Source organism: Schistocerca americana, chromosome 9, assembly GCF_021461395.2.
Source record: "Schistocerca americana isolate TAMUIC-IGC-003095 chromosome 9, iqSchAmer2.1, whole genome shotgun sequence".
Taxonomy (NCBI): domain Eukaryota; kingdom Metazoa; phylum Arthropoda; class Insecta; order Orthoptera; family Acrididae; genus Schistocerca; species Schistocerca americana.
The window spans coordinates 184941386-184959775 of record NC_060127.1 but is presented as its reverse complement, the minus strand read 5'-3'; the positions used below and the strand labels follow the sequence as shown (position 1 = coordinate 184959775).

Sequence of the window (18390 nt, the reverse complement as noted above, 5' to 3'; positions counted from 1 at the left end):
CGTAGATAATATCTTAACGCCATCGTTTGGCGCAGGCTACTTAACGGCGACTTTTGTGCCTTTCAACGAAGCAACTTGGCTCGGCCTATTTTGAACGAGGAGAGATTAGGGGCCACCTGTTGCCGGCTATCGCGTTGCATTAGCACATAAATTACAGACCTTATTTACAGCTCCACCAACTCTTCAGACCTCGTTCGCCTCTAAGCGTTTCCAAATTACTGCGTGGTCCTCCCCCTGCTTGTATGATTGTGGAGATGCAGTTCCTGCGCGTTCTTAGGTTGCACCATGGATGTGTGTCACTCGTAGAGCAATGTCACCGTTTATTTCCACCACCATATGCGCTGCTGACTTGCGGGGGGCCATAAGAGCACGAGGGGTTGGAGATCTCTTCTGAATAGGACACTACAAGCCCTCCCAGATTTGCTGAATAATGTTCATGCTGGGGAGTTTGGTGGCCAGCGGAAGTGTTTAAACTCAAGAAGAGTGTTCCTGGAGCCAATCCATAACAATTCTGGACGTGTGCGGTATCGCATTGTCCTGCTGGAATTGCCCAAGTCCGTCGGAATGCACAATGGACATGAATGGGTGCAGGTGATCAGACTGGATGCTTACGTACGCGTCACCTGTCACGGTCGTACCTAGATGTACCAGGGGTCCCATGTCACTCCAACTGCACATGCCCCCACACCATTACAGAGCCTCCACCAGCTTGAAGAGTCCCCTGCTGACATGCAGGGTCCACGGATTCATGAGGTTGTCTCCATACCCGTACACGTCCATCCGCTGTATACAATTTGAAACGAGACTCATCCGACCAGGCAACATGTTTCCAATCGTCAGTCCATTGTCGGTGTTGACGGGCCCAGGCGAAGCGTAAAACTTCGTGTCGTGCAGTCATCAAGGGTACACGAGTGGGCCTTCGGCTCCAAAAGTCCATATCAAATGGTTCAAATGGCTCTGAGCACTATGGGACTTAACATCTGAGGTCACCAGTCCCCTAGAACTTAGAACTACTTAAACCTAACTAACCTAAGGACATCACACACATCCATGCCCGAGGCAGGATTCGAACCTGCGACCGTAGCAAAAGCCCATATCGATGATGTTGCCAACCTCAGCGCCGTATTTTGCCTCTTCACGCCTTTGTATTTGAATACGCATGCCTATACCACTTTCTTTGGCGCTTCAGTGTATTTCACAATGTCACAAAAAAATTGATGTCACATACTTACGCGACAATGAACGAAAAACAAGACGTTAGGTTGGATTTGAACAGCGGGAGGGGTTGAAATTTCGAAATTGTGCTCTTACCTACTGCGTTATCTACATCCACATCTACGTGATTACTCTGCTATTCACAATGAAGTGCCTGGCAGAGGGTTCAATGAACCACATTTAAGCTGTCTCTCTACTGTTCCACTCTCGAACGGCGCCGGGAAAAACGAGCACTTAAATTTTTCTGTGTGAGCCCTGATTTCTCTTATTTTATCGTGATAATCATTTCTCCCTATGTAGGTGGGTGGCAACAGAATGTTTTCGCAATCAGAGGAGAAAACTGGTGATTAAAGTTTCATAAGAAGAGCCCGTCGCAACGAAAAACCCCTTTGTTTTAATGATTGCCACCCCAATTTACGTATCATGCCTGTGACACTGTCTCCCCTATTTCCCGATAATATCGAACGAGTCGAACGAGCTGCCCTTCTTTATACTTTTTCGATGTCATCCGTCAGTCCCACCTGATGCGGATCCCACACCGCACAGCAATGCTCCAGAATAGGGCGGACAAGCCTGTTGTAATCAGTCTCTTTAGTAGACCTGTTGCACCTTCTGAGTGTTCTGCCAATGAATTGCAGTCTTTGATTTGCTCTACCCACAATATTATCTGTGTGATCCTTCCAATTTAGGTTTTTTTTAATTGCAATCCCTAACTATTTAGCTGAATTTTCAGCCATCAGATTTGTGTTACGTATCGCGTAATCGAAATTTAGCTGATTTCTTTTAGTACTCATGTGAATAACTTCACACTTCTCTTTATTCAGGATCAAGTGCCACTTTTCGCACCATACACATATCTTATCTAAATCAATTAGCAAGTCGTTTCGATCATCTGATGACTTTACAAGACGGTAAATGACAGCATCATCTGCAAACAATCTAAGACGGCTTCCCAGATTGTCTCCTATGTCGTTAATATAGATCAGGAACAATAGAGAACCTGTAACACTTCCTTCGGGTACGCCGGATATTACTTCTGTTTTACTCGATGACTTTCCGTCTATTATTACGAACTGTGACCTTTCTGACAGGAAATCACAAACCCAGTCGCACAACTGAGGCGGTACTCCGTAGGCACGTGTCGAAAGCCTTCCGGAAATCTAAAGATATGGAATCTATTTGACATCCCCTTTCGATAGCACTCATTACTTCATGAGTATAAAGAGCTAGTTGTGTTCCAAGAGAACGATGCTTTCTGAATCCGTGCTATGGTCAATAAATCTTTTCTACGAGTTACTTATAATGTTCGAATACAGTATATGTTCCAAAATCCTGCTGCAAATCGGGTATTGGTGTGACTTGAGCAATTTTCCAGTCTTTAGGTACGGAACTTTCTGTGAACGAGCGGTTGTATATAACTGCTAAATATTATCAGCATACTTTGAGAGGAATCTGACTGGTGTACAATCTGGACCGGAGGCCTTGCCTTTATTAAGTGTTTTAAGCTGCATTGGTACACCTATGATATCTACTTCTATGTTTCTCATCTTGGCAGTTGTTCTTGATTGGAATTCAGGAATATTTACCTCGTCTTCTTTGGTGAAGGAGTTCCGGAAAACCGTGTTTAATAAGTCTACTTTAGTGGCACGGTCATCAGTGACTTCACCGTTGTTATCGCGCAGTGAAGCTGGTGATTGCGTCTTGCCACTGGTGTGCTGTATGTATGACCAGAATCTCTTTGGGTTTTGTGCCAGGTTTCGAGACAGAATTGATTGACAGACTCTCGCATTCAAGTACGCGCTATATTTTGAACTTCTGTAAAACTTTGCCAATCTTGGGGATTTTGCTTTCTTTTAAATTTGGCATGTTTTTTCGTTGCTTCTGCAACAACGATCTGACGCGTTTTTTGTACCATGCGGGATCAGTACCACCACTTATGAATTTATGTGGTACATGTGTCTCATTTGCTGTCGATAGTATCTCTTTGAAAACATTCCACAACTTTTCTAGACTTACTTATAGATCGGAAGAAGTGAAGACTGTCTCTTAAAAAGGCGTTAAGAGCATTTTTATCAAATTTTTTAAACAGATATACATTGCGTTTCTTTTTGATGGTTGTAGGTGTTACGGTATTCAGTCTAGCAGCAACTGCCTTGGGGTCGCCAATCCCTGTGTTGGTCACAATACTCACTATTTGTGCAGGATTATTTGCTGCTAAGAGGTCAAGTGTGCTTTCATAACCATTTACGCTTCGAGTGGGCGCATGAACTAATTGTTGAAAATAATTTTTTGAGAAAGCATTCAGTACAATTTCGGATGACGTTTTATGCCTGCCGCCGGCTTTAAACGTATAATTTTTCCAACATATCGAGGGTATATTGAAGTCACCACCGACTGTAGTTGTATGAGTGGGGTGCCTATTTGAAATGAGACTCAAGTTTTGTTGGAATTGTTCAGCAAGTATTTCTTCTGAGTCGGGGGGTCGGTAAAACGATCCAATTAATAGTTTAGTCCGACTATCAAGTATAACCCCTACTCATACTATTTTACACGAACTATCTACTTTAGTTTCTGCTACAAGGCAAACTACCTCTGACAGCAATAAATACTCCACCACCAACTGTATTTAATCTCTCCTTTCTGAACACTGTTAGATCGGTTGAAAAAATTTCGGCTGAACTTATTTCCGGCTTTAGCCAGCTCTCTGTACCTAGAACTATTTGAGCTTCAGTGCTTTGTATTAGGGCTTGGAGCTCTACTTCTTTCCCAACACAGCTATGACAATTTACAACTACAATACCAATCGTTTCTACAAGTACCTTACTGTATTTTAACTGCCGACTTTTAGGCGGACGCCCCTTCTGTGATTCCGTGAGACCCTCTAACCTAAAAAACCGCCCAGCCCCTTCGACACAGCCCCCGCTACCCGTGTAGCCGCCTCCTTTGTGTAGTGGACTCCTGACCTATTAAGCGGAACCCGGAAAACCACCACCCGATGGCGCGAGTCAAGGAATCTACAGCCTACACGCTCACGGAACCGCCTGAGCCTCTGATTCAGACCCTCCACTCGGCTCTGCATCAAAGGACCGCAGTCGCTTCTATCGACGATGCTGCAGATGGTGAGCTCCGCCTTAAACTCGGAAGTAAGACTGGCAGTCTTTATCATTTCCGGTAGCCGCCCGAAACCAGACAGAATCTCCTCCGATCCAAAGCGACACACGTCATTGGTACCGACATGGGCCACCACCTGCAGTTGGCTGCACCCTGTACTCTTCATGGCATCCGGAAGCACCCTTCCCACGTCCGGAATGACTCCCCCGGAATGCACACTGGCTTCCTTGCCCACCTCGGCAGCCATGTTCCTAAGGGACCCTATTACGCGCATAACGTTGGAGCTCCCAACTACCGGCAAACACACCCTCTGTGAATGCCCAGACCTTGCGGGCCGAGAAGCTTCCTCTGGAACAGGGTGGACGACTGCATCCAGCTGAGAGACGTCGTCAGCCACAGATAACGCCCGAAACCTTTCCGTCAAACGAACCGGGGAGGCCCTACGATCGGCCCCTCGGAAAGGTTTTCGCTGCCTGCCAGACTTTGGAATGATCTCCCACTCGACCACGGGTGAGGGGTCAACCTCAGTGCAGGCAGTACCCGGGGCGGCCACAGCAATGTGCTCTCACTGACGGTGTAACCGACACTGAAGCTGTTCTAACCAAACAAACAAAAGCATGTACGATTCGAGGGTCGATATATGGTTCAAATGGCTCTGAGCACTATGGGACTTAACAACTATGGTCATCAGTCCCCTAGAACTTAGAACTACTTAAACCTAACTAATCTAAGGACATCACACAACACCCAGTCATCACGAGGCAGAGAAAATCCCTGACCCCGCCGGGAATCGAACCCGGGAACCCGGGCGTGGGAAGCGAGAGGTCGATAGTAACGGCGTTAATGTACACTACACTGTTGTTGGTTGAAATAAAAGGTTGTGCCTAGTAAGCACTCGAACACGCAAGAAATAACTACGCAGGTGACTGAAAATTAGTCGCTCCTGTTTGAAGCTCGAAAAAATATGTAACAAGCGAACTGTGTACTCGCCTTATTAGTAGCAGGAACTAGCGGTGCGATCTCGCTGACGGTGTAACCGACACTATCAACTCACTTGCTTTTGCGAGTGGACTAATGAAGTCGAATCGAAAGTTTGATCGCCATATTCTCGAAAATAATTGTTGTGCACCTAAGCCAAAATAGGTGTCCCTTTACTTTTCGCACTTCTTTCATCCTGCGATGAGCCGACTGTGGCAGAGAACGACCGATGGCGGTGTACGTCTCACAACTCACCGTCACAGTTCGCTTTTGCTAGTAGCTTTCCCCTTCTGCTATTGTTTTTTGTAAAAGCGTTCTTAACTAATGCTTGCTGTTTGCATGCAGTATCTCTTCCAAAGCTCGATCACTGTAGATGTAATGCATGTTCGTGGTACTGTAGTTTGCATGTTTATGTACCTATATGTGCTCGTAACCGTGCCTTACCTGAGTGTGTTCTGATATCCCGTCGCTTGGTCACGCTTCTATTGCTGCTCATCTGTCTGCTTAAATACCAGACTGGTTGCCCGCTGCGCATGTTCGCTAGTTGGGGATGTGTGTCGGTCGATGTATGCATGGTTCAGGTCCAATATTTCGCAAGCTTATTATTTTTGTCGTACCTAACTCAGCATGTACCATGCTGGACGTCAGGTGAATGCTGCTTGGTCTGAAACAGCAACGGGTCGGATGATGCGTAGCATAGTGTGCTTCCGCCACCAGTGAGCTGAGCAGTATTTTGACACAGCTGTGTTCCGAGTGTTTCCGATATCCAGCCTTCATTTACTCTGGTCAACATTCACGTAAGGGTAGATATTAGCGCAGGTAGGTTTACGCCTTTGAAGGAAGGTATCCAGTGCGTTCCAAATACCGCCAAACTGTCATGTTCTGGAAAAAAATTTCCAATTTTTAACTTCCTAGGTTGTCACTCTGCTACCAACTTGAAAATAAAATACGGAATAAATTAACGAAATATAATATAATGTCTAGCAGAGTACACAGAAAACACTAGGCTGTGAAGTGTGGAGAAAAAGAAATTGCAAAGTATTGGCCGCACCTGGCTTGATGTACATGTCATACTAGAGGACAACACGAAAGCAAGACGAAATGCGTGTGCAGGTCTTTGAAATGGAACGTATGAGATGTGTGAAAGTTTGCAGTCTGAGGGATCAGATAAGAAATGTAAACATCAGAAGTGAGTGGGTAATTTATTCATTTAACGAGTTAATAGAGGAAAACACAGTAAAAGGGCTTCAGTATATACCCATAGGAAGAACAAGAAAACAAGTATTGAACTACGAACCACAAGGTAATAGATCATGATATTGATCGACTGAGATCGTGACAAGGGCTACTAAATGGTTCAGATGGCTCTGAGCACTATGGGACTTAACATCTGTGGTCATCAGTCCCCTAGAACTTAGAACTACTTAAACCTAAGGACATCACACACATCCATGCCCGAGGCAGGATTCGAACCTGCGACCGTAGCGGTCACGCGGTTCCAGACTGTAGCGCCTATAACCGCACGGCCACTCCGGCCGGCGACAAGGGCTACTCCTTGACGCGAAGAAGAAGAAGAAGAAGAAGAAGAAGAAGGAGGAGGAGGAGGAGGAGGAGGAAAAAACCCCTCCACATGCCTGAGTGTTCAAATGTTGACCATAATCAGCAAATGAGATTATAATTCCTGAACACGGTGGTAGAAAGATTACAGGATAACGTAAACTGTAATCACAAGTTATTTGCTGTAAAACAGTTTCCAAAAGTTGAAAATAAAAGAAAGTTATGAAGCAAAAGATTTAAAAAAATCAAAACAAGGAACAAACAGTTAATCGAGGATATGATTACACCTAGATGTTATACGTGCTTGGCGACGTTGGAGCATGCTTTCTGCTAGGTGGTTCAGAGGGTTATTTGAAATCGATACTGTCCTTGAGCGGAAAAATCTATGTAGGTGCTGGTGGAAGGACTGCAATTCCGACTTCCCCTTGTGCATCCTACAAATGCTCCGTAAGATTCCGTGCTTGACGTGGGAGAGGAAATCGTGTCATACTGCGCCAAACCGGTCAGGAGACCGATGGCAAAAGTTATTCGTATTCGTGAAACTCACTAGTCAGTCCATGGTGTGGATATCTTCACCTACAATAAATTAATCTTCAATGGCAGATCAGTGCGAACGGGCATTATAATCCATGAAGAGAAATTATGGACCACCTCCAAATCTTAATAGCTGTACTTTCGGTCGCAGTATAGAATTTTCTTGTATCTTAACCTTACAGAAATCTTCCGACCATGAAAGAAGACGGAAAGCTCTCTACACCACTGCAACATGACGCGTTCCCCATAAAGACCCAGCATCACTAAACTGGTATCTTTCTGCGACGTCTCTGGGATTCTAGCCGCCTCAACTTTTCCCCCGGAAGAATTTGCGGCCAGAGTTTTTCTACAAACTAGAGCCGGATCCATCTGTGGTGAGAACAGTCTGTCTATTCATTCACAGCTCAGTTATCACTTGATATCTCCAAAATACCGTATGTAGAAAGGATTTAGAGAAGTTACTGAAAGGAACAGGCAGGACAGAATATGGCTTGGTGATAAACAGAGCATGGACCAAGATGATGAACAATACTCGTACAATGACTTGCTTAGCATTAAAATAGGAAACGACGGGGTGGGGGGAGAAGTGTAAGAGAATTCTCCTATATAGGAAGTAAAATTAAACGGGGAGGCTGAAGAAAGGAAGATAGCACAGGTAGGCTGGAAGAGACAAATAAAACCGCCGCCAAAAGTGTGCGTCTGGTGCAGAGCATAGAATGTAAATGAAACGAGCATCTTCTGATATCCAGAGAGGAGAAAACAGAAACTGAAATGTGGTTGTGCCGATGAACGTTAAAAATTAAGTTGATCGATGAAATGCAATATGACGAAGTACTGAAAAGGGCGGTCGAGGAAAGAAGGTTCTGGAGGATACATACTAGAGGAAGGGCGGGTTAGAGGGCACCTGGTACAGCATTCAGGAACTGGCAGGTTATAGAGAATGTTGAATGTAGCGGTTAAGTAGAGATGTAAAGATCAGCTTAAGATTGTGAGAGGTGCAAGGCAGCTGCAAACGAGCCGAACGACTGATGACAAAAACCACACAATAAAGAGTCCTGTCCGATCACCTGCCATACAGACCCACTGCTGTCGAACTGCCTGATACAACGGATGCAGGGGAACTTCGAATTCAGAGGCAGCTGTAAGTCTTGCAGTTGAGACCACACACCAGTCGTGTTGCGGAGTAGTCACTCATGACCTACGATGAGTGTTTCGTGTGTCTTTGGACTATAAAGCCTCGAAGCGTCACTTTGTAAGCAAGACTGGCGAACAGTGCCTGGCCTGCATAGGGACACTGAAGATTCTAGCCTGCTTATGAGGCCAGTTGGGGTATGTTGTGGCACCACATTCTAAACTTCACTTGGTGGCCACACACTGCTCACAACTATAATACTACTTGTACATAATGGATCTGATGTAAATTATGTTCCCCTCTGAATTAGGATGTACTCTTTTCCTGCACAGACAGCATAATTCCAGTTTATTGGTAAGTTTTGACAGTAATTTGCAGTGATTTGAAAAAAAAGGGACCGCTGTGTCTTCATCTGCCATACGTCGTCATTTGGATACGGTATGGAGAGACATGGGCGTCAGTAAAGTGATCTGCCGAACTTTGTTGACTTGCTAGAGCTCGGAGCCGCAAAGTCCCGTCTCATCTTGAAGTGGCTTCACGAGGCAGCCTCCTATCAAGGGAAAGCCCCTGGCAGTACCGAGAATCGAACCGAGGTCTTCTGCACGGCAGTTACGTGCACTGATAACTCAGCTACCGAAGTGGACAATTTTTAACGATTGCTGACTCTTTCTATTTGCATTTTCGTCTTGACGCTTAGTGTGCTTGGCCACTGGGCAATGGCTCAGCCTCGGTAGCTGAACCGTCAGCATGCCTCGCTGCCATACGGAGGACTGGGTTTAATTTCCCTGTATTGTCAAGATTTGCAGTTGTTGGTAGGACTGGCATTACGTCACTCAGCCTCGTGAGGCCAACTGAAGACCTAATTAGATGAGAAGTAGCATACCCAAGGTACGGACCGCTGGTATAAGCTGGGGGAGTGGGTAGCTGACCATACGACCTGCTGTACCACATAAAGTGGTGCTGATCTCAGAGGATGTCATGGCAGCTAGTAAGTATTGCGCGGTCTTCAGTTTACGATCACAGACACCAGGAATTCCTTTGGACAGTAGTGTAAATAGAGACAGGAAGGTTTTCTGAAACTGTCGGTTATTTCAAATATGTAATGTTTATTGACACAGCCTTTATCTGGTGTTAATTGGGTGTCAACAACTGGAACTCCGATAGTCTCGGGTTGCAGCTGGTATTCGGCGAGTGATCAATAAATAACACACATTAGATGTTCTGTCACGCTACTGTAGTTCACGGTGAGCCTCTGGATGACATTCTGTCGAATGTAATATGCTCATTGGACGAAAACAGTAATGTCCCCCTCCCTCAGGATAACGAGAGTACACTGTGGCATCTACTCTGTAGGGATCAGCATGGGTTTCGAAAAAGACGATCGTGTGAAACCCAGCTCGCGCTATTCGTCCACGAGACTCAGAGGACCGTAGACACGGGTTCCCAGGTAGATGCCGTGTTTCTTGACTTCCGCAAGGCGTTCGATACACTTCCCCACACTCGTTTAATGAACAAAGCAAGAGCATATGGACTATCAGACCAATTGTGTGATTGGATTGAAGAGTTCCTAGATAACGGAACGCAGCATGTCATTCTCAATGGAGAGAAGTCTTCCGAAGTAAGAGTGATTTCAGGTGTGCCACAGGGGAGTGTCGTAGGACCGTTGCTATTCACAATATACATAAATGACCTTGTGGATAACATCGGATGTTCAACGAGGCTTTTTGCGGATGATGCTGTGGTATATCGAGAGGTTGTAACAATGGAAAATTGTACTGAAATGCAGGAGGATCTGCAGCGAATTGACGTATGGTGCAGTGAATGGCAATTGAATCTCAATGTAGACAAGTGTAATGTGCTGCGAATACATAGAAAGAAAGATCCTTTATCATCTAGCTACAATATTGCAGGCCAGCAACTGCAAGCAGTTAATTCTGTGAATTATCTGGGAGTAGGTATTAGGAGTGATTTAAAATGGAATGATCGTATAAAGTTGATCGTCGGTAAAGCAGATGCCATACTGAGATTCGTTGGAAGAATCCTAAGGAAATGCAATCAGAAAACAAAGGAAGTAGGTTACAGTACACTTGTTCGCCCACTGCTTGAATACTGCTCAGCAGTGTGGGATCCGTACCAGATAGGGTTGATAGAAGAGATAGAGAAGATCTAACGGAGAGCAGCGCGCTTCGTTACAGGATGATTTAGCAATCGCGAAAGCGTTACGGAGATGGTAGATAAACTCCAGCGGAAGACTCTGCAGGTGAGACGCTCAGTAGCTCGGTACGGGCTTTTGTTGAAGTTTCGAGAACATACATTCACCGAGGAGTCAAGCAGTATATTGCTCCCTCCTACGTATATCTCGCGAAGAGACCATGAGGATAAAATCAGAGAGATTAGAGCCCACACAGAGGCATATCGACAATCCGTCTTTCCACGAACTATACGAGACTGGAATAGAAGGGAGAACCGATAGAGGTACTCAAGGTACCCTCCGCCTCAGACCGTCAGGTAGCTTGCGGAATATGGATGTAGATGTAGATGTAGACTGGACAAGTATCTGGATACAAGATATGTTAGTAACCACCACTGACGGAACATGTGGCCAAATTTGAACAGATGCCATTGCCGTAGCTGGCATTTGTCGCTTTGGTGACAATTTTGGCCACAGAGACGTGAGAGTAGCAATAAGGGAGATTGGGATGGTTATGTTCCAGTCGTCATAATTAAGGGAAACTCTTTGATCAAGAGGGCGAATGCCTCTTTTGGTGGAAAGTACTGGTTACACAATCAAAGAACGACCTGTTCTTGGGAGAATTGCCGTAGAATTGGAGGCTGAAGTGATACACAAGTCTAGAAGTAGATAGCTGTGGATGAAGAAACCGCTCAGCTAACTGGTGGCAGGAAGTGCAGTGAAGGTGTGTACGGAGACGTGACGAGGGGGACTGTGGTTTGGGCTGTGCAGAGTACCCGAGCTGCCCGTGCCCCATGCAGTCGTGTCCAAAAAACGTCCATACTGGGCCTCTTACTGGTGACAGCAGTAAGGGGCCGGCCAAGCCCCAGCTACAACTGCAGCTCCAGCCCCCGGCGGCCCAGCCGCAGCCCCCGCAGCAGGCCCAGCAGCAGCAGCCGCCGCAGGCCCCCGCGCCCGCCCCCGCGCCGCCGCCCCCGATGCCGCTGCCGCTGGAACCCGCTCCCTGCCCGCCCAGCCCGGCGCGTGGCAGCGCGGGGGTGGGGGTGCCGCCCCCGCCGAGCCCCAGCCGCGACGGCGCCGCCGCCACGCTGCTGGTGCGCCGCCCCCGCCAGGAGGGCTCGCCGGCCGCGCTGCCCCACACAGGTACTGTGCTGTCCGTCCGCCTCTCACCCAGCAAGGAGAGCTGGCCCGAGTGACACTTCATCTGTTGTCCTCTTTATCATTCTTCATCGGCCACCCGGTGTTCTTCACAGCCCCATCCCTGTTCTTTAGGTTCTACTGCACATCTGTCATACTTCTCTCATATTTTAAATCCTGATCAACTCCTCTTTTTTTCCCCTTCTCCAGTATCACGCCTCTACTTCATCATCATTACGTTCTTCTCCCCCTCTTCCATCATCATCATCGACAATACGCCCCATTTTCTTTGACATTGTCCTGTCTCCTTGCCTTCTTTCTTGTCGTCTTAGCCATTTGTATGTTCATCTTCATCCTCATTTACCTTACTCTAGCTCTCATTTTCTTCTTCCTCATCTTCATTTTCTTTGTCCTTGCTATCTTCTTTCTCATTCTTAGTCTCTTTCCCTTCATCCTTGTCCTCATTCTCCTCATCCTGCTCTCTTTTTCATCACCATCAGTCATATTTCCAACTAAATCTTAGTTATTTTAGTCCTCCTCTTTTCCCACTTCTGCAGTATCCTCCCCATACTTACCATCGTCCTTACACTCTCCATCATATTGCTGCACCTACTTTTCATGATTATCATCCTGCTCTGTTTTCTTTATCACTGTCTAATCGCCCTACCTCATTTTTATTCATCTTAGCCAGGTGCGAAATTCACCATCATCCCCACCTGCTTTTCCTTCACCATATTTTTCTTGACACTCATCAAATTCATCCTCACCGTCCTTTCCTTCGTCCTCGCCATCTTGTTTCTCACCCTTACTTAACATATGTTCACTTTTTCCCTCATTTTTGCCCATTTTCCCCTCATCGTCACACTCTTTCCTCTCGTCCTCACCCTTTCTGTTCATCCTCACACTCTTTTTGTCCTCATCTCAGAGCCTCTTCCCTCTTTCTCACTCCTTCTGATTTAACTGTTTGAGTTATTATTTTGAAGTACCGGTCTCTTTCCCATGAAATCATCTATATTACTTCTAGTGCTACACTGAGGCACTTACATGAATGAACTGGATTATAGCAGTCACTTACAGTTTTCAAAGCAACAGTTGGTGTGGAGATTGTGCCGAATGAATGTAGGAAATCCTGACATGTGGATTTTATGTATAGTGGCCATATTGAGGAGGTCGTTGACATTGAAAGTAAGCGTATCTAAGTTATTGCTACATAAATTTGAGTTTCTACTACTGCTTGCGCGAGTATTATCTAAATCAAACCACTGGGCCAGTTTCTAGTTTTGATATAAAATTTCTTAAATATTTAACCCATTTTTGCTCGTTATTTGTGATTGTAATTTGCATTAGGCTCTCAGTTTATGGAAATGTAGCATTTTGTCAAGGAAAAGTGCGAATTTACTTTCAAATGTATCACATGAAATGACTGTTGGTTGAAAACGCCCAAGTGTTTCTTCTTATGTTCATTCCTTACTATGACAACAAAGATTAATTTTGTAAAAAATTTTACAATTTATTAGAAAGTGGAACCACCATCTTAAAACAATTTATTGTTTACTTTTTGCATGTTTCCTTTTGTATTCGTTACTTACTACGATAGTATAGCTTTTATGTGAAAAATTTTGAAAGTATGTATTTTTCATATTTTTCTTATTCAAAGGGTTAAATCACTCTCAGAGGTTAATTTATTATATTTGATTGTTTCCTGACTCTAGCGATCAATCGTTACTGTTGTAGCCAAACAGTAGTGGATGTTTTCGCCTGTTTAGGAACATTACATTGTGTCTCATCAGTTTATACACAAAATAATGATCATATGCATTCTACTTTTAAACTCAATAAGTTACTTCTATTTTGTGAACTCTCGCCAGAAGCTGGAGAGTATAAAATTTGTCAAAGCTCATACTATGTTGACATTGTGAAAATTTTGAGTTCGCTTTCCAGTCTGGTCCTCCAGGTTTAAATTTTTCGTAATTTGTTAAAAGCGATTAAAATTAGTGTCTGAATGTTTCCTCTCGCATAGCAACCATCAGTTTCCCCCGCCATCGTTGTTCAGCTGACGTTCTTCCTTTGTTCTTTCCTCAATAGAAATCTAATAGGTTCTCCGAACCTTTCACATTGTAATAAAACAAAAAAATACACCTTTCTGCGGCTGTTAACAGAAGATTGACTTAAGACGCAGCGTCCCTTTTGATGTACTGAAAAATAAATTGTTCACGTTTGTTCTACTGCATATCATTTCTAGTTGACTGGTTTCTATCACATTGTAGGTCATGTGAGGAGTGAACTGTGGTTTCCAAAAACACGCTACGCAGGATGGTGGATGTTCGATTTATTTATCTGTGAGGTGGTATCGTATCAGTTGGACAGAACTCAATTTACTACACAGACCAACTGGGGAGAGAAGCAGTGGAAGACTGTTTGAAGATCATTTCATCTCTTTAGTGCAGACTGTGTTCCGTAGAAATAGATGTTCTGGCGGGCGGCGGTTAAAGAATAGCTTAGCCGTTTTATCTGCCAGATATGAAAAGAATGAAGAATTTGTGGTACATGGCGCAGGAAGTTTTCTATCCACAAGTTCGTCATCTATCGTATTGTTAAATTGCTACCACATTTTGCTTCAACGTTTCAGGACACTGGAGATGCTGATAAAGATCAAACCGTTTAACACTCTGAAAGTGAGCTTTAAGAAGTTATTCGTATAATCTGGAGAGAAAATTTTCCAGGTTGTGATGGAAATATTGTATAATCATTCCCGCTCCGTGACTTGTGTAGCGGAGCGGATGCCACTAAAACGGAAAATTACCTGGCGTCCCAAAAGAACTAATCTCCTGTTTGTTAAGAAAGAAGAGGTCAGAGGTAGTGTTCCAACAATACTGTGTCGTTATATCTAGATAGATTACATAATTACGGGATCCTGCACGATGCGTCTAAATTCTTAATTGGTGGCTAACGTACTGACGGCACGATTAACAGTGCAAGGAAATGAGTGACAATGAATTCGCAGTAGCATGTCGTCGTTGTTAACTTGATATACCTCAAGCATTCGAAACACTATAACCACCCTCTTTGTTTCTGTAGCTGAGAGAAATGCGGTGACCAGGGGTATTGTAATAATGTTCGAAGAAGTAGCCTACGAACGGGACAGTTAAAGTGTTCAGAGAAGTAACGTAAGAACACAACAGTCCATCTGAACGAAAGGGCCCATCACTGTGCTCAGGATTCAATAAAAGGACCAACATTTCTAGAACTTTTTCTCAAATAAAGTAAGAAATCTGTTTCAGTAATCGTAGACTGTGCGAACACTGTTTGTTTATTTTTAAAGAATTTTTTATAGTAGTAACCAAGTGTACGAAAAAGATTAATGTGTGCTTCCGAGTCCTTAGCCGAGTTGCTGTTCCCAAAGGGGAACAGGTGTAGTTAAGAATTGTATTTGTTATTCTTACATAGGTGGCTAGATTGCGTAACGAGTGAGCCGGTACTGCATAGAATTGGGGGAGAAAACAAATTTGTAGCACAATCTGGCTAGAAGAAGCGATCGGTTGATGGGATACATTCTCAGACATCAAGGGATCACCAATTTAGTATTGGAGGGAAGTGTGCGAGGTAAAAGTCGTAGAGGTGGAACAAGAGATGAATACAGTAAGCAGATTTAAAGGATGTAGGTTGCAGTAGTGAATCTGATATGAAAAGGCATCCACAGGATGGAGTAGAACGGAGAGGTACGTCAAACCAGTCTTTCGGACTGAAGACCGCAACAGCAAACAAGCAACATAATTTGGCTCATGGAATTTGTTTGTTTGGTGTGATCTTCAGTGCGAAAATTGTTTTTGTGCAGCTCTCCAAACTACTCTGTCCAGTGCAAGCCTCTTCACCTCCGAATAGCTACAGCAGCCAACGTCCTTCTGCATCTGCTTACTGTATTCATTTCGTAGTGTCCCTCTTCAATTCTTACCCGCACATTTCCCCATCATTACGAAACTGATTATTCGTTGGTGCCTCAGTATGAGTCCTATCAACTAAACACTTCTATTTAGCTAAATTATGCCATAAAGCTCTTTCTCCCCAGTTCTAATCAGCTATACCTCATTAGCTACGTGATCTTCACATATAACCATCATTTCCAAAGCTTCTGTGCTCTTCTTGTCTGAAATGCTGATTTCCACGTTTCACATCCGTACTGGAGTGCACGCACAAGACCGATTCCTTCAGAACAGGTTCCTTAACACACAAATGTGAATTCGATGTTATATTTCCGATTTCAGAAACGTGTTTTTTGCTAGTGTGCAGTTTATATTCTATACTCCGGTCGTCTTCACAGTTTCGCCGGGTAAATAGTAGAACTCTACTATTTTTAGTGTCTAATTTCTTCAGCATCACCTCATTTAGTTCGGCTACATTCCATTACTTCATTTTACTTCGATGATATTGGTCTTATAACCTCTTTTTCAGGACACTGTCCATTCCAGTCAACTACTCTTTCAAGTTCTTTGCGGTCTCTGACAAAATTACAGATTCATGTGCAAGCATCGCAGCTTTTATTTTTTCCTTTACTGCTTGCTCAGTGTAGGATTGAATAACATCAGGGATACGCTACGACCCAATCTCGCTCGCTCCCTTTTCAGCCACTGCTTCCCTTTCATGTCCTTACAACTTCAGTATGGTTTCTATAAAAGTTATAAATAGCCTTTCACTCCCAGTATTTCATTTCTGTCTCTCTCTCTCTGTCTCTCTCTCTCTCTCTCTCTCACCTCTCTCTCTCTCTCACCTCTCTCTCTCTCTCTCTCTCTCTCTCTCACACACACACACACACACACACACACACACACACACACACACATGGAGGAACAGTCAACATTCATGGATATAACAAGAACGATGATTCCAAGGAAGAAGGCGAAAGATAGATAAATTAGATAAATAGAAATGAAGATGAGAACAAAATAAAAGTGGCAGAGATGATATCTTTCAGGAGAGTAACTGGCTACACAAAAGGATATTCAGTTAAAAGGGAAACCGTTCATCATAAGTTCAATGTACTTGATGCTAATGAAAAATTAGCTAAATACAAATACAGATAGAAGCAGCATGTGGAATGGATGAGGCACGAATGACTGAATCATATTATATATTGTGTCCCTGGAGCAATATTCAGGGATATGACAGGAATGAGAGGAACGATCACTCCAAACAAAAAATTCTTGTAAACATGTGCTCTCGAAGATTCATACCTTATGAATTTTGAGCACTTACTCATGTTCAGTAGAAGATATTTGTTTCAGAGTAGCGAAGAAAACAAGTGCTCATAACTCATAACGTATGAATTTTAGAGCCTCTGTTTACTAGACTTTTTTGCTTGGAATGATCGTTCCTGGCAATTCCCTGAATATTCCTCCAGGTTTACTATATATAATATTTTTCAGTCATTCGTCTCTCATGTACTTCACCGTCTGTTTCTATCTATATTTGTATTTAGCTAATTCTGATTAGTAGCATGCACATTGAACTTATTATGACCGGTTTCCCTTTTAATTGAGTATTTTCTTGTGCAGCCAGCCACTTTACTGAAAGATCTCATCTCTGCTGTTTGTAGTTCGTTCATCATCCTTTTTATTTATCAATCTCTCGCTTGCATACATCAGTTGTGATATTGCTATAATTTCATGAAGTTTTATATCTGTATGTTTTCGCATCCTGTAGTTAACCGGTTTGTTTATAGTTCCTCATATTGCTCGAAAATTGTGGAACTTTTCGTGTGTATCGTTATCATAATTACAATGTTTAAAATGTGACAACTGTTCATTTACTTCGTAGTTAATTACTATTTTCGACCGTATTGGATATTTTATGATGAAATGCCATAACTTTCGTAGCATCTAATGAGATTTTAAGATTGTATTTTGTGGATATTTGGTTTAGCCGATGTACTGCTAACTGGAAATCGTCTTCACTTTTATTTTTACTTTATCATCTGAACATAATAGTGCATATAAATTAGCTTGTTTATCTAATTTAATTCCTGAATAAGTCGCTGATTTCTGGTTTTCAAGAACATCGTAAGTGGAAATGTTAAAAAGAGCCCTTGAAAGAGAACATAATGTCACCCGTTTTTTGATTTTTATCTCAAGTGTCATTTACTCTCCTGTATTTTAAACTCTTTTTTCACGATAAAAGCTTTTGTTTACTCCTGGGAGGCACGGTGGGCAGACTTTAATGAAGATGTATTTCGATCTACTCGATCGAAGGTTTACTCAAAAGTCCATAAAACCAATGTGGGTTTGAAGATTAGATTCTCCTTGTTTTTCTAGTCGTGTTATAGTTCAACATATTTCCGACTTTCAGATGAGAATCTCGAAAGCACTTTCGAAGAGATTTTTATTAAGTTTCCGTTTCATCGCTGTACGCAGTTACGTACCGTGTAATAGACAATTTTACCAGCATCAACGACAGTTACATGAGTTATAGAGTAATAGTGCTGCAATGTACATATTTTAAGGATACTGTGTCATAAATACGATCTGATAACAACATTCGATAC

General features: G+C 43.5%; 1 protein-coding gene across 1 annotated transcript in view; it reads left to right on the top strand.

The window, feature by feature from the left end:
* The window catches only part of LOC124550803 (basic proline-rich protein-like), a 131354-nt gene that overhangs the window by 69102 nt on the left and 43862 nt on the right, over window positions 1-18390 (top strand). Inside the window, exon 4 of the mRNA XM_047125529.1 lies at window positions 11490-11861. Within this exon, the coding sequence (XP_046981485.1) occupies window positions 11490-11861 (372 nt within the window). The remainder of the gene's footprint in view (window positions 1-11489; window positions 11862-18390) is intronic.